The sequence below is a fragment of the Leucopleurus acutus genome (genome assembly GCF_964270905.1).
Source record: "Leucopleurus acutus genome assembly, chromosome: X".
NCBI lineage: Eukaryota > Metazoa > Chordata > Mammalia > Artiodactyla > Delphinidae > Leucopleurus > Leucopleurus acutus.
This window is the reverse complement of record NC_139148.1, coordinates 97,961,247-97,983,457: the sequence shown is the minus strand read 5'-3', so window position 1 is coordinate 97,983,457 and position 22,211 is coordinate 97,961,247. Positions and strand designations below refer to the sequence as shown.

Below are 22,211 nucleotides of genomic sequence, written 5' to 3'. Positions count from 1 at the left end.
GGTGACAGTGGTTATAGCTTTTGTCGTCACCTACCATTCCAAGTCAGAATGGAAGCAGCTGCTCCTGGGGGCTGTGAGGCTAGAGCAGAGCAATCCTGAACATTTCCATCCCCTGGAGACTGGACGAACCCCTGAACACAGCCGCTGGAGAGTGAGGTTTCTTTTTGTCCTTGTGGAAATGGACTCTGCCACTCACATAAAAGGCAAGCACACGGCGGGTAAAGTCATCCCCTTGGAAGGACTGGTTTGGTTAACTGTTGGCCATTGGTGGCAAAATAGAAACGACGTTTTTATTTCTCCCTCCCTCCCCTTCCTGACCATTTCAGAGTGACCAGTGGTTGGACTCTTGGCGGCGCTTACCCTGAACCTGAGTGTTAGGGGAGAGGGAATCTGCCGTTGCGGTTTCTGGAGCTGCTCATAAGCAAGAATTCCCTATCCTGAGCAAGGCTTTAAGCCTAAAAGAAAGCAGAAATAGGTATGGACCATCGGTGTGAGTGGGTGCCGGTGTGTGAGTGCGAGCCCGGGTGTGTGCAGGGCGGGGCGGGTGTGGGGTGGGAGGGGGTGGTGCGCTCTTCAGAATCTGCATTTCCCTGCCTTTCAGGAAGGGTTTCTGAGTGATTTTGTTTGAACCATACATGCTCCCATTTCTATTTTTTGGAGAGAAGAGAAGTAGTTTTCTAGTAATCTTTCCAGTTTCAGGCACCAGCAGAAATTTATATGTTATACCTGTCAGCCTAATAGAAAATCGCAATCTGACAGTTTAAGTACAGGAGTCCCAGAGGGTCACTGCGAGAGAGGGAAAGTGGACTTAAGGGCAGGTTGCTCAGCCCCTTGGTGCGGACTTCCCCCCCAAAATATGATGAATGGGATTTAAAAGGGGCCTTTGGAAGGTTAACTGTGGGGTGAAACTACTCAATAGAACAATTAGAAACCAGGTAGCAGTAATCATGCAAGAAGTGCAAAAGGAGGGGGGATGACCTTTTTCCATCTACCGCACGCATCTTCTGGGTCACTCCCTGCAAGACTAAAGGAAAAGGGGTCATGTTTCCAGAGAGACTGGAGACTATTTCAAATCATATAAGTCAGGGCCTGGGAGCCAGGACTCCAAAGTTCTCATCTAGGAACCCGAGGCTGGTTAGGTTGACCTCATTGTGACTTTTTGTGTGACATCATGTCCATTCTCCAACACTACTTAAGATCCTTGAAGTGAAAGTTTCACTACTGAATATTAGTATTGAATTGCAGGACTTAACATGACAGATTCTGTCCAAAGATTTTATGAGCCTCTAATGAATTTGCATAGACTGTGCCGTGCAGAGAGAGAGAGAAGAGAGAGGTCACCTACTACCACTTTTCAGGTGGGAAAACAGAAGCCAAGAAAAGAGGAATCAATTGCTTAGGTTAACCTGTAAACCCATAGCATGATTAGAATTTGAGTTTTAAGTTGTCTTTACTACTGATGTCCATTTCACTCAACCCATATTATTTCCCTAAGAAGAATTGGGGTGGGGGAAGGGATATGGTAATCATATCCTTTCCAGAAGGATGACCTTTTAGTTTTTCAATTTCTAAATGCTGTCAGTGGCACACTTCAAATAAAGAGGGCTTCCCCTTTAAGCTCCTCCCACCCAACAACAACAACAAATTCTCAATGACTATTTCTGGATGGCTGAAAGAGAAACTTTGTCAATAACAGTTCTCCCAAGCCCGTCTCTTACTAAGCTAAGGAGTATCCAAAATGGACAATACAAAAAGGATTTTTTAAAAAAAGATATGTTTCAGAGTTTTGTGAGATCAGAGAAAAAGATTTGCATCAAGCAGAGATCATTTCTATCTGGTGCAAGCCAAGCTCTCTTCACTTTTTATTTATTTGAGTTATTATTTGGCATTTTGTAGCTCCCTCCACATGCTGAACAGCTTTACAGATCCTGCCTATGGGGTAATTTCCCTCATGGTCCTTCCCCCGCTGCCACAACCATAAGAGTTGGATTTTTCATTTCAGTAGAATACAGAGAGATGAACTTTGTAAGGACCTAGGAAAATTGCCCTCTCTGATCACCCTACTTGGCTGCTTCACGTTTCCCCAGTGCTTTTAGGAGTTAAGTCAAGATTGAATACTTAACCCAGGCTAAAAGTAAAAGAGGAAACAGAGGGCTCTTATGCCTCCAAGTTCCTCATCATGTCAATGTTAGAGCCAGAAGCCACCAACGATTAACTGATTAATTCTAGATTCAGTTCTCTACTTTGTCTCTGCAGTGGAATCCTCACCCCCGAATACTCATTTTCTTCCCCTTTAGAGGACTGATTTATCCATCACCTGGATGTTAAGCTTCCTGTTTCCCCTTCCCAGGTCAAGGGCAGCCCAGGTGCCCAATTTCTCTCTCTCTTCACAAGGCACCACCAGCAATAGAGATGAGAAATTCTGAAGAACAGCCAAGTGGAGGAACCACAGTATTGCAGCGTCTGCTACAAGAGCAGCTCCGCTATGGCAATCCTAATGAGAATCGCAACCTGCTTGCCATACACCAGCAAGCCACAGGGAATGGCCCTCCTTTCCCCAGTGGCAGTGGGAACCCAGGCCCTCAGAATGATGTGTTGAGTCCCCAAGACCACCACCAACAGCTTGTGGCTCATGCTGCTCGACAAGAACCCCAGGGGCAGGAAATCCAGTCAGAAAACATCATCATGGAGAAGCAGCTTTCCCCTCGAATGCAGAATAATGAAGAACTCCCGACCTATGAGGAAGCCAAGGTCCAGTCCCAGTACTTTCGGGGCCAACAGCATGCCAGTGTCGGAGCTGCCTTCTATGTCACTGGAGTGACCAACCAGAAGATGAGGACTGAGGGACGCCCGTCAGTTCAGCGGCTCAATCCTGGAAAGATGCATCAGGATGAAGGACTCAGAGACCTTAAGCAAGGACATGTTCGCTCCTTGAGTGAACGACTAATGCAGATGTCACTGGCCACCAGTGGAGTTAAGGCTCATCCGCCTGTTACCAGCGCTCCCCTCTCCCCACCACAACCCAATGACCTCTACAAGAATCCCACAAGTTCCAGTGAATTCTACAAGGCCCAAGGGCCACCTCCCAGCCAGCATAGCCTGAAGGGCATGGAACACCGAGGCCCCCCACCAGAGTATCCCTTCAAGGGCATGCCACCCCAATCTGTAGTGTGCAAGCCCCAAGAGCCAGGGCACTTCTATAGTGAGCATCGTCTGAACCAGCCAGGGAGAACAGAGGGGCAACTGATGAGGTATCAGCATCCCCCTGAGTATGGAGCAGCCAGGTAAGAGAGTTCCCTTTCTGTCATTCCCTGATCTCATCCCCAACCAGCTTCTGCTGTGTGTTGGGAATCTTAAGGGAAGGAATGGGCAGGTGTTTGGTATAACAAACTCTGCAGTGCATGGCTGGCCCCTGGCTTAGCAAATTTCCTGCCAACCTGAATTTCTAGCCTCTTCAGCAGTCACTAGCCCTGTATTAACATACCCTTGACTTTATAGGTTGAGCATGGCCCCAGCTGCCTAGTGGCTGAACAGGAGCACAAGTCTTGATTTCAGCGGCTTTTCGCTGTCCGGTCTCCTCAGATATTGAAGGAAGAGTCAGTGTTCCTCTTCTTGTGAGTTATTAAGCCCTTCTTTGAGGGGAAGTAAATTATCTTGCGCTTGAGTCTGGAATATCCTATCACTTTCATTTATTCTCCTCCACAAAGCTCTCTTCACTAATTTTTGCAAACAAATCTTTCTGCAGAATTTGTATGATTTTCTCAGACACTAAACAAACATCCAGATATTGTTGGGAGAACTATATATGTGCAGGTTCAGAATGTGACTTGCGTGTACTTCCTTGCAGTTCCTGAAGTCTGGACTGCTTCATCTTTCTTCTGTAGAGAGTTTGTTAGCTGCCGGTGACGTTTTTAAACATCTAAGTCAAATTCACCTCATATCATATAGATGCTAAAATGCAGAAGGAAAAATATTCCCATGGCTTCTGTACAACTTGCCATTAGTTCAGGAGGACTGTTTTGTATATTCATTAATTCCTAAATGTACTTCTGAATTATTCAGGGACCGATTGACTCATTGCTGTATCAACCAGACCTTAGGATTCTATGATTCTGTTCATTGTTCCTGTTGGGGCCATGTCTCCAGTCAGGAGTATTTCAGCATATGGGACAGAGGGACGGTTTCAACCTTGGGCAAAAATGATGGCAGTTATGTGTGGTATTCCTGCCTTGTTACCATGGGTAGTTATGGGTGGCTTTTTTCCATAGGCAGCCCCTAGACAAGGCCTGTGATCTCTTTGATGCCTAACTTTTTGCTTCCTGTCCCCTCGTACTCATTTGGGAAAGAGTCCCTTGGCTTGAAGTATAGTGGGTGACTCAAGAAAGAAGGCAGTCAGTGGGTGGAGTAGGGTGAAGGTAAGAGAATGCACCTGGCATTTCCTGGTATTTCATTTTTTTCACCTCTAGGCCCTGTTTTTTAGCCAGAGGCAATTCACTTTGGGCTCCACCCCTAACTTTGCCAGTTTAGGATTTTTTTAATTCCTTAACCCAGGCTGATTTCCTAACCTTTTTCAACCTCCTCTGTGCAGCATTCAAAGGGCAGGAGCCTAATGTCTGATAAGTGGCTTGAAACAGGAAATGGGGTAATGGACGGGGCCCTTCCGGTTTAAATGAGCAAGAACCCAATTCCCATCTGCCCAACGAAATGGAAGACCCAGGGAGGGGTTGGTCCATTGGGCTGCTTAGCTTAATGGAAACCCATCCAAGCCAGCAACATGGCAGTGAAGCTGGGGGGTTTTATTTTGCTCTCTTCAGCAGCATGGAAGAGTGTGTGGGACTCCCTCCTGTATGTGAGTGGGCTGTAAGTGTATTGCCTTGTGGGAGGGGAGTGTGTTGGCTGGGGTGTGGAGCAGAATCCAAGCCCCGCTCAACACATGGCCCGCCTTCCCAGGAAAGCTATTTTCAGAACTCATTCACTAGCATTGTTTGTGATCTGAAATGACTCCCACAGTGTTTGAAGCTAGATAGAAAAGCCCTTTGATCTGCCTAAAAAAATATTAAGGAGCCCAGAGAGAGATTTTTTTTTTCCTCCCCATACTGATTAAACCACCAGAGAAACTTAGCTGCATATATTTAACTGGAAGGTATTTGTATTTTCTCCTCCCTCCTATGTTATCTGTGGCTCTCTCGCTCTGTTCCCCAAAGCAGTAGATTCCACGCTGATTACCCTCTCTTGAGCGGTATTTTAATACACAGGGTTGCTGGAACAGTTTTTTTTTTTCCTCTATGGGAGAGGAATGGGGTGCTTGATAGGCTCAAAGAATAATCAAGCCTAAGACAATCCTAACCAGAAGATGCTCTTTGTGAGCTTTGGGTCTGCAGCAGACAAACTCTGGCAATAAAATTTTTGCAGAGCCTGGGGTGAGGGTGTGGCACCTGTTGACAAATTACTGGCAATGGGAGGTCCTTGAATTGCTTTCCGCAAGTAATACCACTTTTAGGTGGTGGTACATTTTTCCTCCTTTATTTCCTTGAACCAACTAGCAGGACAGTTTGTGAGTACCTTTCCAAGTAACTGCCGCTAGCACCAAACGATTAGAAGACAAAATCCTTAGTTCTTAATCCACAAATTACAGATCAAGATTCAGAGTAAGCTCTTTGAACAAATTGTTCAAAAAACCTTTGTTGGCCTTTAGAGGTGAGGTGAAATGCTAGAGATTTACTGTTAAAGTGAACAAAACGTTATAAACAGTCTTTTTTATTACTTCATCTTCCCTATGCCCTCCTCCCCACTTAAAAAATAAATATCCTGAATGCCCAGAACTCCAGATGGGAAACAAGGCCAAGCCATCTGAAGAATTAAAACTTTTCTGAATCTTTGTCTTTCTAAGTGCTGAGCCTTTTCTGCATCCGGGGTTTATACATTTATCAACTGCTTTTAAAAATTAAATCCTTTCTGTTTGTAAAGCAGCCACCTCCTTTCAATTGTTGAAATCATGCCCAGATCTGAGGTTTCTTGAAATCCTTTTTTAGTGGAATCTAAGGGTGACCTAACTCTGTAGTTCAGAGCGGAGCTGGTTGTGCAAGAGAAACAATCAGGAATTTGCAGCCCTCTCCAGGATTCAGAGAGTAACCATCACAGAGCCTGGGAAAGGCACAGTTTCTGTGGGGAGAATAAATTGGGTTCCAGGCTGTTGGCACCTGCTCTGGTGAGAGTGTGCATGTGCGGGCTTGCACACGTGTAGGCCAGGAGTGTATAGTGTGCTTTGGGGGTGTGTGTGGGGGGCTGTGTGTCTGGGAAGGGCAGGGGCTCCAGTCAGAGAGGTGGCAGGGTGGAAGTTGCTGTGTCAGCTCACTGGATCTGCTTTTGCTTTCCCTTTGTGTCCTCACAAGCTGTCTCTGGGAGGGATTTCCCCCGGCTTTGAGGAGATGCTGATTTTGGTCACTGGCCTCTGTCCTGCGTATATGTCAGGTCTCCTTTTCCGCAGAGCACCTGGGGCCCAGGTTGTCTTAGGAAGGAGAAGGATGAAGGGAGGGAAGGGGCAGGGAGGCAGGTCAGGGCGTCCATGGGATCATGTGATTGTGCGGTCTACAAGCGGCTTGTTGTTCCTGGTTAATGTGTCAGTGGGGAGAGATTCCTGCTGCTGTGCAGTGGAAGGACCTGGGGAGTGTGCCGCTCACCCAGCTGCCACCTTTATTATTACTATTACTCTGATTATTTTTTAATCTTGAGTGTAGTTTTGCTTCCTCTGACATTCCCCCAGCTCGCTCCCACTCCCATCATTCCTCAGTCCCCTTCTCTCAGGGGGAAATTCACAGGAGTGTTAATACTGTCCTACTTTTTCATGGTGGGCGGATGCCGGAGTCCAGATGGAGTTCGTTGGCTGGAGGGCTTTCTCTCCTTTTGCGACTGCCCAAACCTTGCTTCGTGTTTGCAAACCTGCCAGGGACGGACTGCATTGGTTTTCCCAACATCACGGTGCACTGAAATCTGCTCCCTTTTCCAGCCTGGGGAACCCAAGGGGCAGCTGTCTTTTCTCCACTTATCTTTAGGCAGAGCCCAGAGTCGTGGCTGGGGCCACTGCCATCCTGGGCTTATCCTACCCTGGAGACCTCCTCCCAGAGACCTTGTGGTCTCTCCTTTCCCGAGGCCCCTGGGAGGCCATGTTCTGTCCAGGGCATGGAGGGGCCTTTCAGGAGGGAGGCCAGGGCAGGAGGGAGGCCAGTGGCTGGTCTGTTTGAGAGAGAGGTCTGGGTTGCTGATGGGACCCAGGGGAGCTGTGGGAAGGAGGCCCAGTTCACAACTGGGCATTCAGTCTTTAAAAGAGAACACCTCCCGGGCCTTGGGTTTCCAAACCGTGGCACTGAGGATGAAGGTTAATATGGTCATTTACCCCTTAAAATTTGAAAGCTGGATTGAAGAACATGAAATTTAAGCCCCTCTTTTCTGCGCAAGATATACAAAAGCCCCAGCAAATCCCAGGACATCATGCTTTAACTCTAGGGGTATATATAAATTATAATAGCTCTTACTAGAAGTGGAAGGAGAGCACATAGTCCATTTTACCTCTGAGGAAACTGAAGATCCACAGCATGAAAAATGCAGAAAGACTCTCCCCCAAATAAGTTTATAAACAGCTCCCAGGCTTTTGATTGAATGAGTGCTTTGAGCTCTTCGACATAACGGTTATGTATGGTAGCAACTTTCCAGTTGTAATCATAAAAACCATGTAAATTCTTCTGTCTACAAAAACTTTTCCCTCTTCAATATTCAACAATTATTTATAGTGACAGATGTGTGAAATTGGAAGAATGTGGGTACACCAGACACATTGATGGGGCTGAGAGACAACCTTCGGCTTGAGCAGGTCCAAGGGCTCTGGCGAACATCTGGGTTATTGGATATCTGTGAGCAAGTATTTGGAATGGTTTTGTAGCTGTAAAAATCCCTCATAGTGAGGATCTCTTGTAGAGAGAGATAAATGAACAGTAATGACAACTGGAGTGTGTGTGGGAGGGGTGTGCTTTAGCATCTGGAATGCCTGTTAAAAGTTAATTGCTCCTGGTGATGCGTCCCAGTTTCACCACAAATTTTATGCAATTTAGTGCAAAGATTAAGTGGATATCCCATAAGCAAAATCACTAACAGGGTCAACCATTCTCATTGGGAGGTAGATATGAGACTCTTTGTAATTCCTATGGAGCTCAAAACTGAGAAGAGTCCAGTATTTTTGTAATTCATTTGTGACCTCGGGAACAAAATAGGTTCATGCAGATGAAGTAACTTGAGCAAGGTTACACAGCTAGTAAGCAGTAGGAAAGGTCTCCAAACTCTGTTGGGATCCAAATCCTGTGCTCTTAGCCATCTGTCTTCCCCGGATTGAGAAATATCAACTGTAGGACAGGCATCCACAGGATGTGGGAGTATATGAGGGTAGCTGGGCATGGGCTAGGGGGTGAACAAGTTTTTTTGTTTTCAGTGTATACCGACATATTCTTCCTGGTCGTGGTGATGGTAGAAGTGATCCATCTGCATACTCTGATTGTTTCCCTTAATGGCTGATAGTCCAGTATTAGGTACAAAAATGGAAGAGTCACATTAAACCACGTACCAAAGTTCTCTTTCTAGAACTTTCTATAAGCAATAGGCTGGGAATCTGAACATCAGTGGAAATCATTGCATTATAGTAGTGGAAAGAACCAGAAAATGGGACTTAGGTTCTACCCTGGAACTGCCACTAACTCACCCTGTAATATTTGGCAGATCACTTCCCCTCTCTGTACCTCAGTTTCCCCCTCTGTCCAATGACAGAGTTGAACTAAAGGATTTCTTTAAGGCCTTTCCAGTCCTTACATTTTGTGATTCAGTTAAGTCAAAAATAGTACGGTAGCGTTGCCTGTAATCCCCTCCAAATCTTGGGATTATTGCTGCTAAAGGCATCATTCAATTATTAACTGTAATCAACAATAATTATTTGGTGTCTCTAATGTAATAAGTACCTATATATCCTCAAGTAATTTTTTGTGACTATATGAATTATCCGAGAAAGTTGCAGATAACACGATGAAGGGTTGTTTTGATGACGGTTTGCCGTTTCCTTCTGCGCAAGTGGAACGAACTTTCTAACTGTGACTCTTTCTGTGTGCTGGGCCACATATAGAATGCCAGCAAAGGGTTAGTTTAAAATTCTGAGGTGACAGTTACCTAGCTGAAGACGAATTTGAAATGCTTCCCCTTGAATAACCAGTGTACAAGGATGCATCGCTTAGATTTTCATAAAGCAACCTTGGAGATCATATCATCTGGTTCCATCCTGCATGGGATCACACCTCTGTCGGTCAGGTATTCACAGGACCCCGTAGTCTAACCCTTCCTGCTCCTCATTTCTCAGCTGCCTGGGGGCCCTGGGAGCCTCGTCTTCTCCCTTTCTTGTGCCCCTCTCCCCAGTGCCTTTAGAGGGAGCTTAACCTGAGCACACCCTCCATGTTTTCCAGGCCAGCGCAGGACATCTCATTGCCGTTGTCAGCCCGGAACTCTCAGCCTCACAGCCCTACTTCTTCCCTCACGTCTGGGGGTTCCTTACCCTTGCTGCAGTCTCCACCGTCCACTAGATTATCTCCTGCCCAACACCCCTTGGTCCCAAACCAAGGAGACCACTCAGCTCACCTGCCTAGGCCGCAGCAGCATTTCCTTGCTAACCAGGCTCTCCAGGGGGATCATTACCGTCTCCCCCAGCCTGGCCTGAGTCAGCAGCAGCCGCAGCCACCGCCGCCGCCACACCATCACCACCATCACCAGCAGCAGCAGCAGCAGCAGCCAGGAGAAGCCTATTCAGCTATGCCTCGGGCTCAGCAGTCGTCTGCTTCGTATCAGCCAATGCCAGCCGACCCTTTTGCCATTGTTTCCAGAGCCCAGCAGATGGTTGAGATTCTCTCAGATGAGAACCGGAACTTGCGGCAGGAGTTGGAAGGATGCTATGAGAAGGTGGCGAGACTGCAGAAGGTGAGGCCCCCCTATGGGGATATTTGAGTCTTTTTGAAATCTTATTGGTTTAATATCGATGTAAAAGTCTCCACTTGTGGGTCCCTGCATGACTTATGGGCGCATCTTCAGGATTCTTATATTTCAAGGTTATAGATGGAGCAAACTTTGGAAAAGCCTTCTGCCTGTCTTTCTAGCAGAAGTAACGTTTCGCAGACACCACAGCCTTCAAGAAAGCTTAATTGAGTGTTTGAGAAATACGAAAGGCAGAGAAACTGCTTCAGAAAGTCAAGAACACTGGAGAGGTCTGTGTAGGTGAAGGACCTGCCAGCATAAAGACTTTTCCTTTTGATTATATTTTCCCAAATACTGATTTTGAATGTTAAATATAAACCCATAGTTCCCAGAAAAATCTCACCACTGAAGTTAGATCCTGCCCTGCCTTGTTCTGGAAAGGGCTTAGAGTACTTTTCTGAGTGGCAGTTCTCACAGTAACCCTTTTTCAACACCCTTTCCTTTTCCCTCTTCTTGCTTTGGTCCTTCCCTGCAGATCAAATTCAACATCTGCTCTCTTTCTCTGGTGTGTGTGGGGGGCAGGAGGGGCTTAGCACCACAGCTGGGTGACAGGTGACAGCCCTAGGCTGAGGAAGTAGCAAAAGGAGTGTATGTCCCAAGTTCACATTCTTTCCTGGGCCCCTCCTGAGTCTACTGCAGCTGGGACTTTAGCTCTTGAGTGCCCTAAGCTAGGAACCTTACCTCTTGGCTTCCAGTGGCTGTTGGTGAATGGGGTTATGCCTTTGGCAGCCTCTTTACAGCTTTTGTCATTGTGGAGCTCCTGTGGTTTGATCTCCTGACAATGCAGACTGTTCAGGGAGGTGAGGGTGAAGGTGGAGGAGGGAAGGAATGTTGCCTGGTATTGTTCAGCGACTCTGTCCTTAGAAGACACCCAGGAGTGGAAATTTCAGGGGCCTGAATGAAGCTGACAATATGTAAACACCAGATCTGGGTCCTAATGAAGAGGAGGGCTTACTATCAGCTAAGTATTTTTATGTAGCAAAAAATGCTTACCACCTACCCAGTGTTCCCAAGTCTGGATGGGGGTTGTTGGGTAAGAAATGTTTCTTCCCAGCTTTGCCCACAATTTAAAATTTTCTCCCTCCTCTCATACCTGCCCCCCCATCACATTGGTACAATAAATTAATCATACTCACACACTAGAAGCAGACTGGCCTATTGGCTGATTAGGTTTAACAGTTGATACCGCTCCCTAAACTCTCTATTCATGGTGGCCCTGACCCCATCTTTGATGCAGTAAACAAAGGATGATGGACCCAGATCTTCTGCAGGCTCTCTTTGCCAGAGGATGGTGAATTTTTTTTGAGGGGGAGGGTGGGTGGCAGGGAAGCGGAGCAGAATAGGATTTGGGTTGTTGTTTTGTTCCCCAGTGTGGGGAAAAATGCCTCAACCAAGCGTAATCGGGACAGCTTGAGTGTTGGGAGAAGTGAAGGCCGACCCAGTGCTGCAGTGCATTAGAGGCACAGGTTGGGGAGAAGAGGACAAAGAAAGTGGGGAGAATAAGGTAGATATCAGCTGGTGCTAGAAAAAAGAAGGCCCGAGGCTCATGAGGGGAATAAGTAGACAGAATAAGTCTGGAAACCCACCACCATCCTCCCTCTCCCCTGCCCGCAGACCAAACCAATGGATACGCCCTTCTGTGACTTCTTTTCCTGGAAGGTCCTGTTGACAGATGTACAACTTGCCCTTTTGGAGGGAACAGTATCTACAAAGAGGGTAGGGAAAGGATCGGTACAACATCTTGAAAGAGTCCTCTGAACAGCTTGAGTAAAGGGACAGCCTTCCACGAGGATGAGGAGAAAAGGGAACCCTTGTACACTATTGGTGGGAATGTAAATTAGTGTCGCTACTGTGGAAAACAGTATGGAGGTTTCTCAAAAAACTAAAACTAGAACTACCATGTGACCCAGCAACTTCGCTCCTGGGTGTATATCCGCAAGAAACAAAAACACGAATTCAAAAAGATACATGCATCCCAATGTTCATAGCAAAATTGTTTACAATGGCCAAGATATGGAGGCCACCTAACTGTCCATCAACAGATGAATGGATAAAGAAGATGTGGTATGTATACACACACACACACACACACACACACACACACACACACACACACACTGGAATACTACTCAGCCATAAAAAAGAATGAAACTTTGCCATTTGCAGCAACATGGATGGACTTGGAGGGCATTATGCTTAGTGAAATCAGTCAGACAGAGAAAGACAAATACTGTACATTATCACTTATATGTGGAATCTAAAAAACAAAACAAACTAGTGAATATAACAAAAAAGAAGCAGACTCAAAGATATAGAGAACAAACTAGGGTTAAGAGTGGGGAGAGGGGAAGGGGGAGCGGAGAGATAGAGGTAGGGGATTAGGAAGTACAAACTATTGTGTGTAAAATAAGGTACAGGGCTTCCCTGGTGGCGCAGTGGTTAAGAATCGCCTGCCACCGCAGGGGACACGGGTTTGAGCCCTGATCCGGGAAGATCCCACATGCCGCGGAGCAACTAAGCCCACACACCACAACTACTGAGCCTGCGCTCTAGAGCCCACAAGCCACAGCTACTGAAGCCTGCGTGCCTAGAGCCCATGCTCTGCAACAAGAGAAGCCACCGCAGTGAGAAGCCCACACACCGCAAAGAAGAGTAGCCCCTGCTTGCCACAACTAGAGAAGGCTGCGCATAGCAACGAAGACCCAAAGCAGCCAAAAATAAATAAAATAAATAATATTTTTTTAAAAGCTACAAGGATATATTGTATACCACAGGGAATATAGCCAATATTTTATAGTAACTATAAATGGAATATAACCTTTAAAAATTGGGAATCACTATATTGTACACCTGTAACATAATATTGTACATCAAATATAATTCAATAAAAAACCATAAACAAACAAACAAAAAATGGGGACTGCCTTCCAGGTGTGGCATTCTGTGGGGCACTGGAAACCCTTGTACCCTAAAGGCTGCCCAGAGCAGACCAATACCAAGCCTGCTCTTTCAAATGGAAATGTGTATTTTCTCTACTGAGCACTTGAATTTCATGCAAAAGCTTTATCAGGCTCAGGCCTTGCAGATCTTGTCTCTAAATGCCATTCACCAGTTTTCACCTTCTGTGCTGCTATCTTGGTGCCATCTGCAAGGAGAAAAACACTCTCAAGTCTGCTCTTTTCTGTGGTGTAATCCTCATTCGTTTGCAGGCAGTCCTGCCTCAGGCATCTTGGAGCTGGGACAGGTGGAATCTAAGTTGTTTGGTAACCCCACCTTTCTCCGAGTCTCCCACGGGGGGCCTGATATTTCTCCCCATAAAGTAGCCTGAGCTTTGTTAAGGAGGATAGTGGAAAGCTGAGAAGGAATGCAGAATGGTTGCAGGAGTCGAATTTTATTTGAAAATTGCTTAATAGGCCATGAGGTTTACTTATCTTATACAAATCATATGCAAATATCTCTGTGGTTGTGATATGTGCAATGAAACTCTACTGGTTCCAGAAAGACTCTGGAGTCTAATTTCTTATTTTCTTCCAGATTTGGGCTGATTCAGGGCAGGACCCTTTCTCTTTGAGGTTGTGTGTGTGTGTGTGTGTGTGTGTGTGTGTGTGTGTGTGTGTGTTTCCCTTTTACAAGATTTGCTGGGGTGTCATAAAACACAACTCTGATCATGAGTTTCTGTTAACAACTCTGATCGTGAGTTTCTGTTAAAAAATCTGTTCTGGTTTCCCACTGACTACGGGATAAAGTCCAAATGCCTGGCATTAAAGCCCTTTTATGATCTGACTCCAATCTGTCTTTGCAGCCAGATCTCACCAGCTTCCCCCTGTGTACCCCACAGTGTCCAGCCAAACGAGACTACTGGTCATTCTGGGAATGCATTCGCTCACTCAGAATAGAATACCCTTCCCCTCACCTCTGCTCATTGAAATCTGACCCAGCTTTCAGGATCCGACTCGAAATGCCACCTCCTCCCTGAAATTCTTCTCCTCTCACTTCACCCCCAAGCAGGAATAACCTCTTCCTCCCCTACACTTTATAACTTTACTCCTACTTTTCTTAATAATGTATCTTCCCCTATACTCTTTTACTTGATTAGACTGAAAGCTTCTTGAGGGCAGTTATAATGTCCTCATTCATATCTACACACCCTACAGTGCTTTAAAGAGTTCTTGTAATACTTGGCCCCTGGTAAATGTTTGTTAAATTGAACTGAACTAACTACATGAGGCTGAGGCTTCGGGTTTTTAGGGTTCACCTCTGCCACTGACTTGCTCTAGAAAAGGCCGTTGAAGTCTTCTCTCTGCTAAAATGGGGAGAGGTACCCTTGTGTAGGCCAATATCATCCCGGATTGAAATAAACATATGAAAGCCCTTTGAATGCTCTGCAATAACTATATATATTATTATTAATATTTTCAAAATTAAGAAATTCTTATTTGGAAAGGAAAATCATTTATAACTATACTTATGAAATTTATCCTCTCCTACCACCTTCTCTGAAGGCAGAAACATGTATTTGTTTTTAACCTGAGGAAATCTCGTGACCTGGTGAGTTAATTACTGAGCTCAAAGTTGAACTTAGAAATTCTTCCAGGAAACTTTTCTCATCTGACTGTGTTATGCTTGCCTCCTGGCCATCTGTAAAGCCCTGGGAGAAGTTGTCATTAAGGATTTACATATATGTTTTCAGATCGTCTTCCTCATCAACTTCCTGTCATCATCACTATCTTTCATTTTTGTTGTTTTTCAGGTGGAGACAGAAATCCAGCGTGTCTCAGAGGCATATGAGAACCTTGTGAAGTCATCCTCCAAAAGAGAGGCCCTGGAGAAAGCCATGAGAAACAAGCTTGAGGGCGAGATTCGAAGGATGCATGACTTCAACAGGGATCTGAGAGGTGAGGGAATCACTTCTGAAGCATCAGTCAAGATGGTGAAGGGAACAATAAGGTCCTACTGTAAACAACGAGGTCCTACTGTATAGCATAGAGAAGTATATTCAGTATCCTGTGATAAACCATAATGGAAAAGAATATAAAAAAAGAAAGTATATATAAATATGTATAACTGAATCACTTTGCTGTGCAGCAGAAATTAACACAACATTGTAAATCAACTATACTTCAATTTAAAAAAAAGGATGGTGAAGGGAAGGGCTAAGCTAAGGAGCACATGGCGAGGCTTCTAGGTCTTGTCCAGCCCACTAGGATAGTCAGCAAATTGCAAAGCATAGACCAGGCTAGGTTTTTGTGACTACAATAGTGTCTGGTCCTAAGCTTTCTTAATCAAAGTGGGATGAACTGATGTGTGAATCAGACAGTATCCCTCCTGGGTCTCCTGGACCCACTTGGCCTGTGCCCATAGTCTGTGTTACCTCTCTTCCTTTCCAGGTTTAAAGATTTTGTAATAACTTTGATGATTTTTTTTCCTGGTGAATGAAAGCTATCATATATTCAGGGATGGATTCCTTGGTTGGAATTTAGAAATCTGCACTAAGGTTTTGTCAGTGAGGAGTGAAAGTATTAAAGTACTCACCTCCTCCTTCCCCGTCATGGTCTAGTATGGTTTTGGGATCCACATTTGCAAACCTATATCTGTGTCACCCCTTCTTGTGTAACAAGAAGAGACAGGCTTGTTTTGCCCAAGATCACTGTTTAGAGGGCAAATAGCATGTGCTTGGAAGTTTGTCCTTAGGGCCCCGTTGATTGTCTCCAAATTCCACAGAGCGTCTAGAGACGGCCAACAAGCAGCTTGCAGAGAAGGAATATGAGGGGTCAGAAGATACCAGAAAAACCATCTCTCAGCTCTTTGCAAAAAGTAAGTCTGAAAGCTTCAGCTGCAGGTATTAATATGTGGGTGGGAGTGAGGTGTATGAAAAGGTTACACAGTTCTATTTAGCCTTCTAGAACAGCCAGGGCAGAGTGAATGTCATCTAAGGATTCTTTTTCCTGTTCAAGCATGAAGTTGGGAGATTGTGTTCTTTTCCTTCCGGCCAAGAAGGCTGCTTGCTGCAACATCTAGTCACATCAACATAACTCCTTCTGTATTGAAACAGAGAAGCCCCTTGGAATCCCTGCTTTTTGTCATGCTAGCTGAAAAGGACCTTGATAAACTTGGGGTCCCTTACTATTGAAGGGATTTATCATTGAAGGCTGCATGTGTTGGCTCTGGAAGAGATGGGATTAACATGCAGGATTAATGATTAGTGCTTAGAATACCCAACTTGTACCTGGGGCTCCCTTAAACACCCTGTATTGTATCATATCATTCCATGTTGGGGGATTGCAAGGGTAGCTGGAGGGAGACCACTGCTAAGGCCTCAACTAGTGACTCTGGTGTAGAGTTGGAGGGTGTGGGGGAGGGCAGAGCTATGTCTTCCTCCTAATAGTGTTTCCTTTGTCTGGAAATACTCCTAGGACCCTGACAATGAATTAATCTTCTTCTTTATCGGGTCCCTAATGGACTCCACCCAGCTAGACAATGCCTCATTCTTTCCAATTGCCACAGTAAAACCAGCAATAAAAACTACACAGTGGATTGAGTCCATAGGGAGAGTGAATTTCGGGGAAAACAGATGATCTACCCTGACTCCTGCAGATGCCCATAGTTGGTATCCCCTACCCCTAGCCTCCACCAGTGTGGTTCCCAGCTGGAGGGCGCTTGGTGGGGACTTGTCAGGCCCCATCTTTGCTGGGCCTCCACATGACCCTTTCAAGTCATTCCATGCGGCTTCCAGTCAGCTTTTACAAGTTGTTTGATCTTCACTTAACAATATCTCCCTCCCTTCCTGGGTTGTTCTCTTGTGCCTTGGCTTTAGAACTAGGGCTTTTTTTTTCTTCCTCATTTCCCTGAGCCTCCTGTTCCTCTGTCAGTATGTCTTAGAGAAAGGAATGTAGTTTTTCTGGTGTCATCAGTGTTTAGTGTAAATTGTTGTGAAGTGGCTTTTGCAGTGTCACAGTTACCTTGGAAGCTACTTCACTGGTGGAGAGGGTGGCAGCTTCCCAGCATAAAACAAAACAGAAAATGTATGGATTCTTGGCCCTGGATCTGCTACTTCACACTTCTCCCTGCATGGAGATGGTATTTCAGGTGTCCTAGGAGTTCTGCTGCTGGTTTATAAAATGTGGTAATTTAGTAGGTCAAATTGTATTCACAGCAGGGTGAAAGACTGTCAAATGGTTCTAGAAGGGAAAAGTGGACTCTACCTAGTAGGCAGGGAAGAGGACATGACTTTAATTTCTTTTGCCTTTGGGCGTCAACAGGGCGCCACAGGGTTGGAAGTATGTCAGGAGCCAAGAAAGCCCTCTTGAAAAGGCCCCCTAAAGAGGCCAGACCAATGCAATCCTAGGAGAAGGCCGTGTGGTACAGTACAAAAAGCTTAGAACAACCTGGCCTTAAGTGTGGGCTCCACTACTTACTCTCCAATTGTGGGACCTGGTACAAGTTACTCAAGCCCTCAGAGGCTCTGTTTTCTCATATGCACGATGGAGAAGAGAATAATACAACACCTGCCGTGTATGGTTGTTCTGAGGATTAATTTATTACAATACTCGGTATGCAATAAGTATTCAACAAATGTTTATTTCTTCCCAAGGTACATCTGAATAGATATGTAAAGTCAGAGTGGGAAGGAAGGTGAGGCTGTCCTATTAAAGTCTTTCCTACAAACTTATATATCAATGTCTTGAGAGGAGGAAGGGCACTCTACCTCCCAATGAGAATCAAAACCTCTCATTTGAGTTTCTGGTATGAGGTCTGTCCTAGTTAAAAGGGGAGGGACCTAGAAAGGCATGAGGCATAACTACATGTGTCATGGTCATCTGTAGCTACAATATGATCATGGATTGACCTCAGTTAGAAAATCATGTTAGTGAGTAAAGGGTGGGATTTGTGGTTTTATGCATTTTATGAAATACCATTTTTATATCAATTTAATATACCGTCATGAGGAAACAATGGGGAAAATTTATGGAGGCTCAATTTCTCATTGGCCAAGACAAGACTGAGAAATAAAATTGAGGAGACAAGCCTACCTGTTCTTCTGACATATGTGTATGTGTATGTGTATGTGTGTATATTCTTCTTTGTATAATACCTTCCACAGCACTTTTTACATCTACTTTCTCACTGCTTCTGCACAACCACCATTGTTAAGTGACTTCTGAATTTATACAGCAAGTTAGTGGTAGAGCCAGTGATGAGAGTCCAGACCTTGGTGTCCTGGTTCTTGTGGCTGTGTGTGAGAACACTAGAGCGTCTAGTAATGGGGATTATTGTCAGTTTTGCTCAGGTGAGGTTTTGAGCTAGCTCTGGAATGGCAGTATCGATATTTCATGTCCTGATAGATAAGGAGAGCCAACGGGAGAAGGAGAAACTGGAAGCGGAGCTGGCCACTGCCCGTTCTACCAACGAGGACCAAAGGCGACACATTGAAATCCGAGACCAGGCCTTGAGCAACGCCCAGGCCAAGGTGGTAAAGCTGGAGGAAGAGGTATGTGTAGTTTCCTGGGGTAGTATATGAGCCTGAGGGTAGAAGAGCTGGGGAACCAAGGGCACTGGGGGCCCCCCACTTTGGCGAACCGGCAGCTGCATCATCCCCCAACAGGAAGGTACCATCTGCTACTTCTAGTTATAACTGTGCTGATGTGAGTAGACCTTGATTTGTTTTTTCTTCTCTTCAAGTTCCTTCTTTTTGCTCCAGATTAGAAAGTCACCAAGGTCAAGGATAAATTTTCATTTGCTCATTCATATAATAAGCTAACCACCCGCCTTCCCTACATTCTGACTGTGTACCTAGCCCTGCCTTAAATTAAGCCTATGACAGATTATATATATATATATATATATATATATATATACACACTTACATATGTATATGTACACGTGTGCGTATGTACACACACACACACACACACACACACACACACACACACACACATATATTCCGGATATTTTAAGGTACTCCAAGGATGTTGAAATCAGAATGGTCCTTGTCTCCCCATGCTCAGTGGGAAGTTGGTCCTCTCAGGCAAAAAAATGAATCTTGAGGGCTATGCCTCTTGTTGGATTTATTTTGCAGATTGATTTTTGAATAGAAGCAATCTTGGGGTGCCTGGCACGGGATGGGATCCAAGGACCATTTACAGTTTATGGTAGGCCAAGAGCTCTGTCCTGGCTCTTACTGGCTAGGTTCTGGAATGTAGGTATGTGGTAGGGTGAAGTTCTCAGTTATTTGTGTGCAAGGACGGAGCCTTTCCTTGACAAATGCAAGGGCCCCCAAACTACTAAACATTTGATTAATATGTATCTGATTACTCTCAATGTAGATGTTACTCAATTGCAACACTAAGCTGTGTTTATATGAAATAGAGGGAACTTTGCTGCTGGCCTGTCATTCATTAATCTTGGATGTCCATTGTCATTGTATTGGAGGACTACTAGGTCTTAGATGTTTTGCACTTCAGGGAATGGGTATATTCCAGCAAAAAAATGATGCTAAAATGTAACTTGGTAAAGAAAATTTCACATCTCACTGACTTGTCTATTCTAAAATTGGAATTGTTTTAAAAGAAAAAAATAGCCTCCATTATAAGAAGCTGAACTCTTTATAAACTTGAGATTACAAAAAAGTGTTTAGTGACCAAACCTTGAGCATTCTGGCTATTGCAGGTGAGGTATCTTTTCTACTTTCATTCATTGCCTGCTTCCTCTCCCTTAGTAAGAATGTCTAGTTCTTAAAGATCTCCCGACTTACAGATATCCTTTGATTTCTTTTGTGGGTGTTAACACACTTGTTGGAGCTATATTGTGGGCTCATGCTTTTCTAGTAGGTGATGCCATCTAACCTATGATGTCCTTTAACCTGAATTGCTTAATTGTTAAACTTCAGATTGTATAAAGTCAGGCTGACGTTCTGCTTCATCAGTTGTCTAGATCAGAAATACTGCCAAGTTGCTTTATTGAAAATGAGGGATACTTGTACATGCTTGGTGTCCAGGTCTTAAGAGCTTAGCACACCCTTTAGCCAGCCCTTCGCCATACCTCATATATTCCCTTCTTTTCCCTTTTTGCAAGGAAATGACAGAGTAAATTACAGGACAGGGATAAGACTGTATTCTTTTAGAGAAGGGAAAACTGAGAGACCCGCTGAGTAGTTTGCTGGTGGTCACATGGCAAGTCTTGGGCAGAGCCAGGAATAAAACTGGAATCTCATGACTCTTCATTCCCTAGACCCTGCTGCCTGTCTCCCCGTCTGAATCATCCTTCGGTTCCACTCCCAAAAAGAAAATGTGGGCGCCTGTTCAGATTTAGTAACCTCTGCATCTTTTAATTTGAAAAGAAATTGCTTTACCCATTGGACCCCTGTTTTTCAACAGACTATGAGAAGCTTGTCTGGACTGCTTTGAGATTGGGGTATATAAACAGCCCCACTGCCCCTCCTGGAAGGGTGCCCCTCCAGTTGGAGATAAATGGAAACAAAGATTCTGCAACCATCTTGGTTTGCAGTATCTGAGGGCTCAGTGGTAACTGGTTGTTAATCATGGAAATAGTATACTTGTATGGAGAGGATCTTAATCTGTAGTTCCCACCGGGCAGCCCTCACTGAAACAGTTGCCTGACATATATTTCTGACTTCAGACTTCTGAGGCTTTTCTGGGAATTTGTTCCAGAGATTTTTAGTTATTTTCCAAGGCCCTGCTCCAAAATATGTAGATTTACAATTTAAAGAAGAAGCTCTAAATATTGGGCTAGGATTGAATGATGGCATCTAGTGGTCAGAGATATCTCACATGAACTCATCAATTATTGTTAATTTTTTAGTCCTCATCCAACCTGTTCTTTTGCATGGGGTCTAGTCGTTGGGAAATTCTGAGTTGCTGTTGCTAAAGGAGGCGGAACCTTTGATGGGGAGAGCAAGCTTCTACCCAGTGGAATCAGAGGCAGAGGCCATGTAATGCCTTCCAGACTCTCAAGCCAGATCACCTCTAGCACATATAGGGGCTTTAAACCACATCTCAGGGAAAATCCACAGATTCCTATTTTCCTTTTCATTTTAGTAGCCTATCAGAGCTGAGTCTGCTCCTGGGTGGTATTTGTCCTATCTCCTCCATAATATTCAAAGGAAAACATTCCTTTCCCTTATCTTCAAAGACAGGAATTGATAACTGAAGTTTTGCTTTTTTGCTGTGACTCAACCCCCACTAGGTCTCATTTTTCCTGGGGTAAAATTTTTAAGTACAGAACGTTTAGGAGGTATTTAAGGTGAGTAGGTAGCCCTGGAACTAATCTAGTAAGGTTTCTTCATTGTGATTCCGTCACAAAATTAGTGAGCATTTCTAAATCAGTAAGAGTATTCACAAATAGAAAATATATCCCTCTATCTGTTGGAGACGGCTCAAGTCAGGTCATGTTGGAAGGCAGAGGGATATGTCAGATGCCTGCCTATGTCTCATAGAAACAGATAATTTAGTTATGGCTTACAAATGGCACCATGCATTTTCCTTAGAAGTTCTTCTAGGGAAAACCTCTCTAGTCTACTTAGCAAATGAGAATTAGGGGAACTTTTCCAAATTAAGCCTTTATTCTAGGGAGTATATTCTTAGCCTACTAAGTGCAAGGCCACTCAGGTTTAACTATTTTGCGTTGCACCGAGATGGTCAGGTTGACACATATATTGACTCATTATGTTGTACACCCGAAACTCATGTAATGTTACAAGTCATTTATATCTCAATAAACAAAAAAAGATGGTTAGGGAACGGTTATGACTACTTTAATGGTCTGAAGACGCTTGCATATATTTATGTCTTTCTCTTTACAAGGTCCTCATTTAGATACTTTTCCTAAAATCCATTCCATCTTTCTAATCCTATTAAGTCTTTTGCCCATGACACTCAACATTCACTGTGCTCTAAGCTCTATACAGAAATGGTGCCTCAGGCTTACAGAGAACTTTCTCCTGCAATCACAACTTCCTTCCTCTTCCAAGTTCAGCACAGATTCTCTCACAGACCCTGCTCTGCTGACCTCGAGGGATACGGTATCTTGCTGAGAAGGGGATAGCACTCTAAAGAGCAGATCTGTTTTTTGGTGATTCACTATAATCCAGGTCTTGCCACCAATCTACAGCTTATGCAGCAGGAAGCTGGCTGGCGTAA

At 44.6% G+C, this 22,211-nt stretch overlaps 1 protein-coding gene across 1 annotated transcript in view; it reads left to right on the top strand.

Moving 5' to 3' along the window:
- Positions 1–400: 400 nt before the first annotated feature.
- AMOT (angiomotin) overlaps positions 401–22,211 on the top strand; it is a gene marked incomplete at its 3' end in the record, with an annotated part of 43,904 nt that continues 22,093 nt past the window's right edge. Inside the window, exons 1-6 of the mRNA XM_082864146.1 lie at positions 401–475; positions 2,351–3,284; positions 9,495–10,002; positions 14,807–14,951; positions 15,778–15,870; positions 18,399–18,544. Of these exons, the coding sequence (XP_082720272.1) occupies positions 2,413–3,284; positions 9,495–10,002; positions 14,807–14,951; positions 15,778–15,870; positions 18,399–18,544 (1,764 nt within the window). The 5' untranslated portion in view covers positions 401–475; positions 2,351–2,412. The remainder of the gene's footprint in view (positions 476–2,350; positions 3,285–9,494; positions 10,003–14,806; positions 14,952–15,777; positions 15,871–18,398; positions 18,545–22,211) is intronic.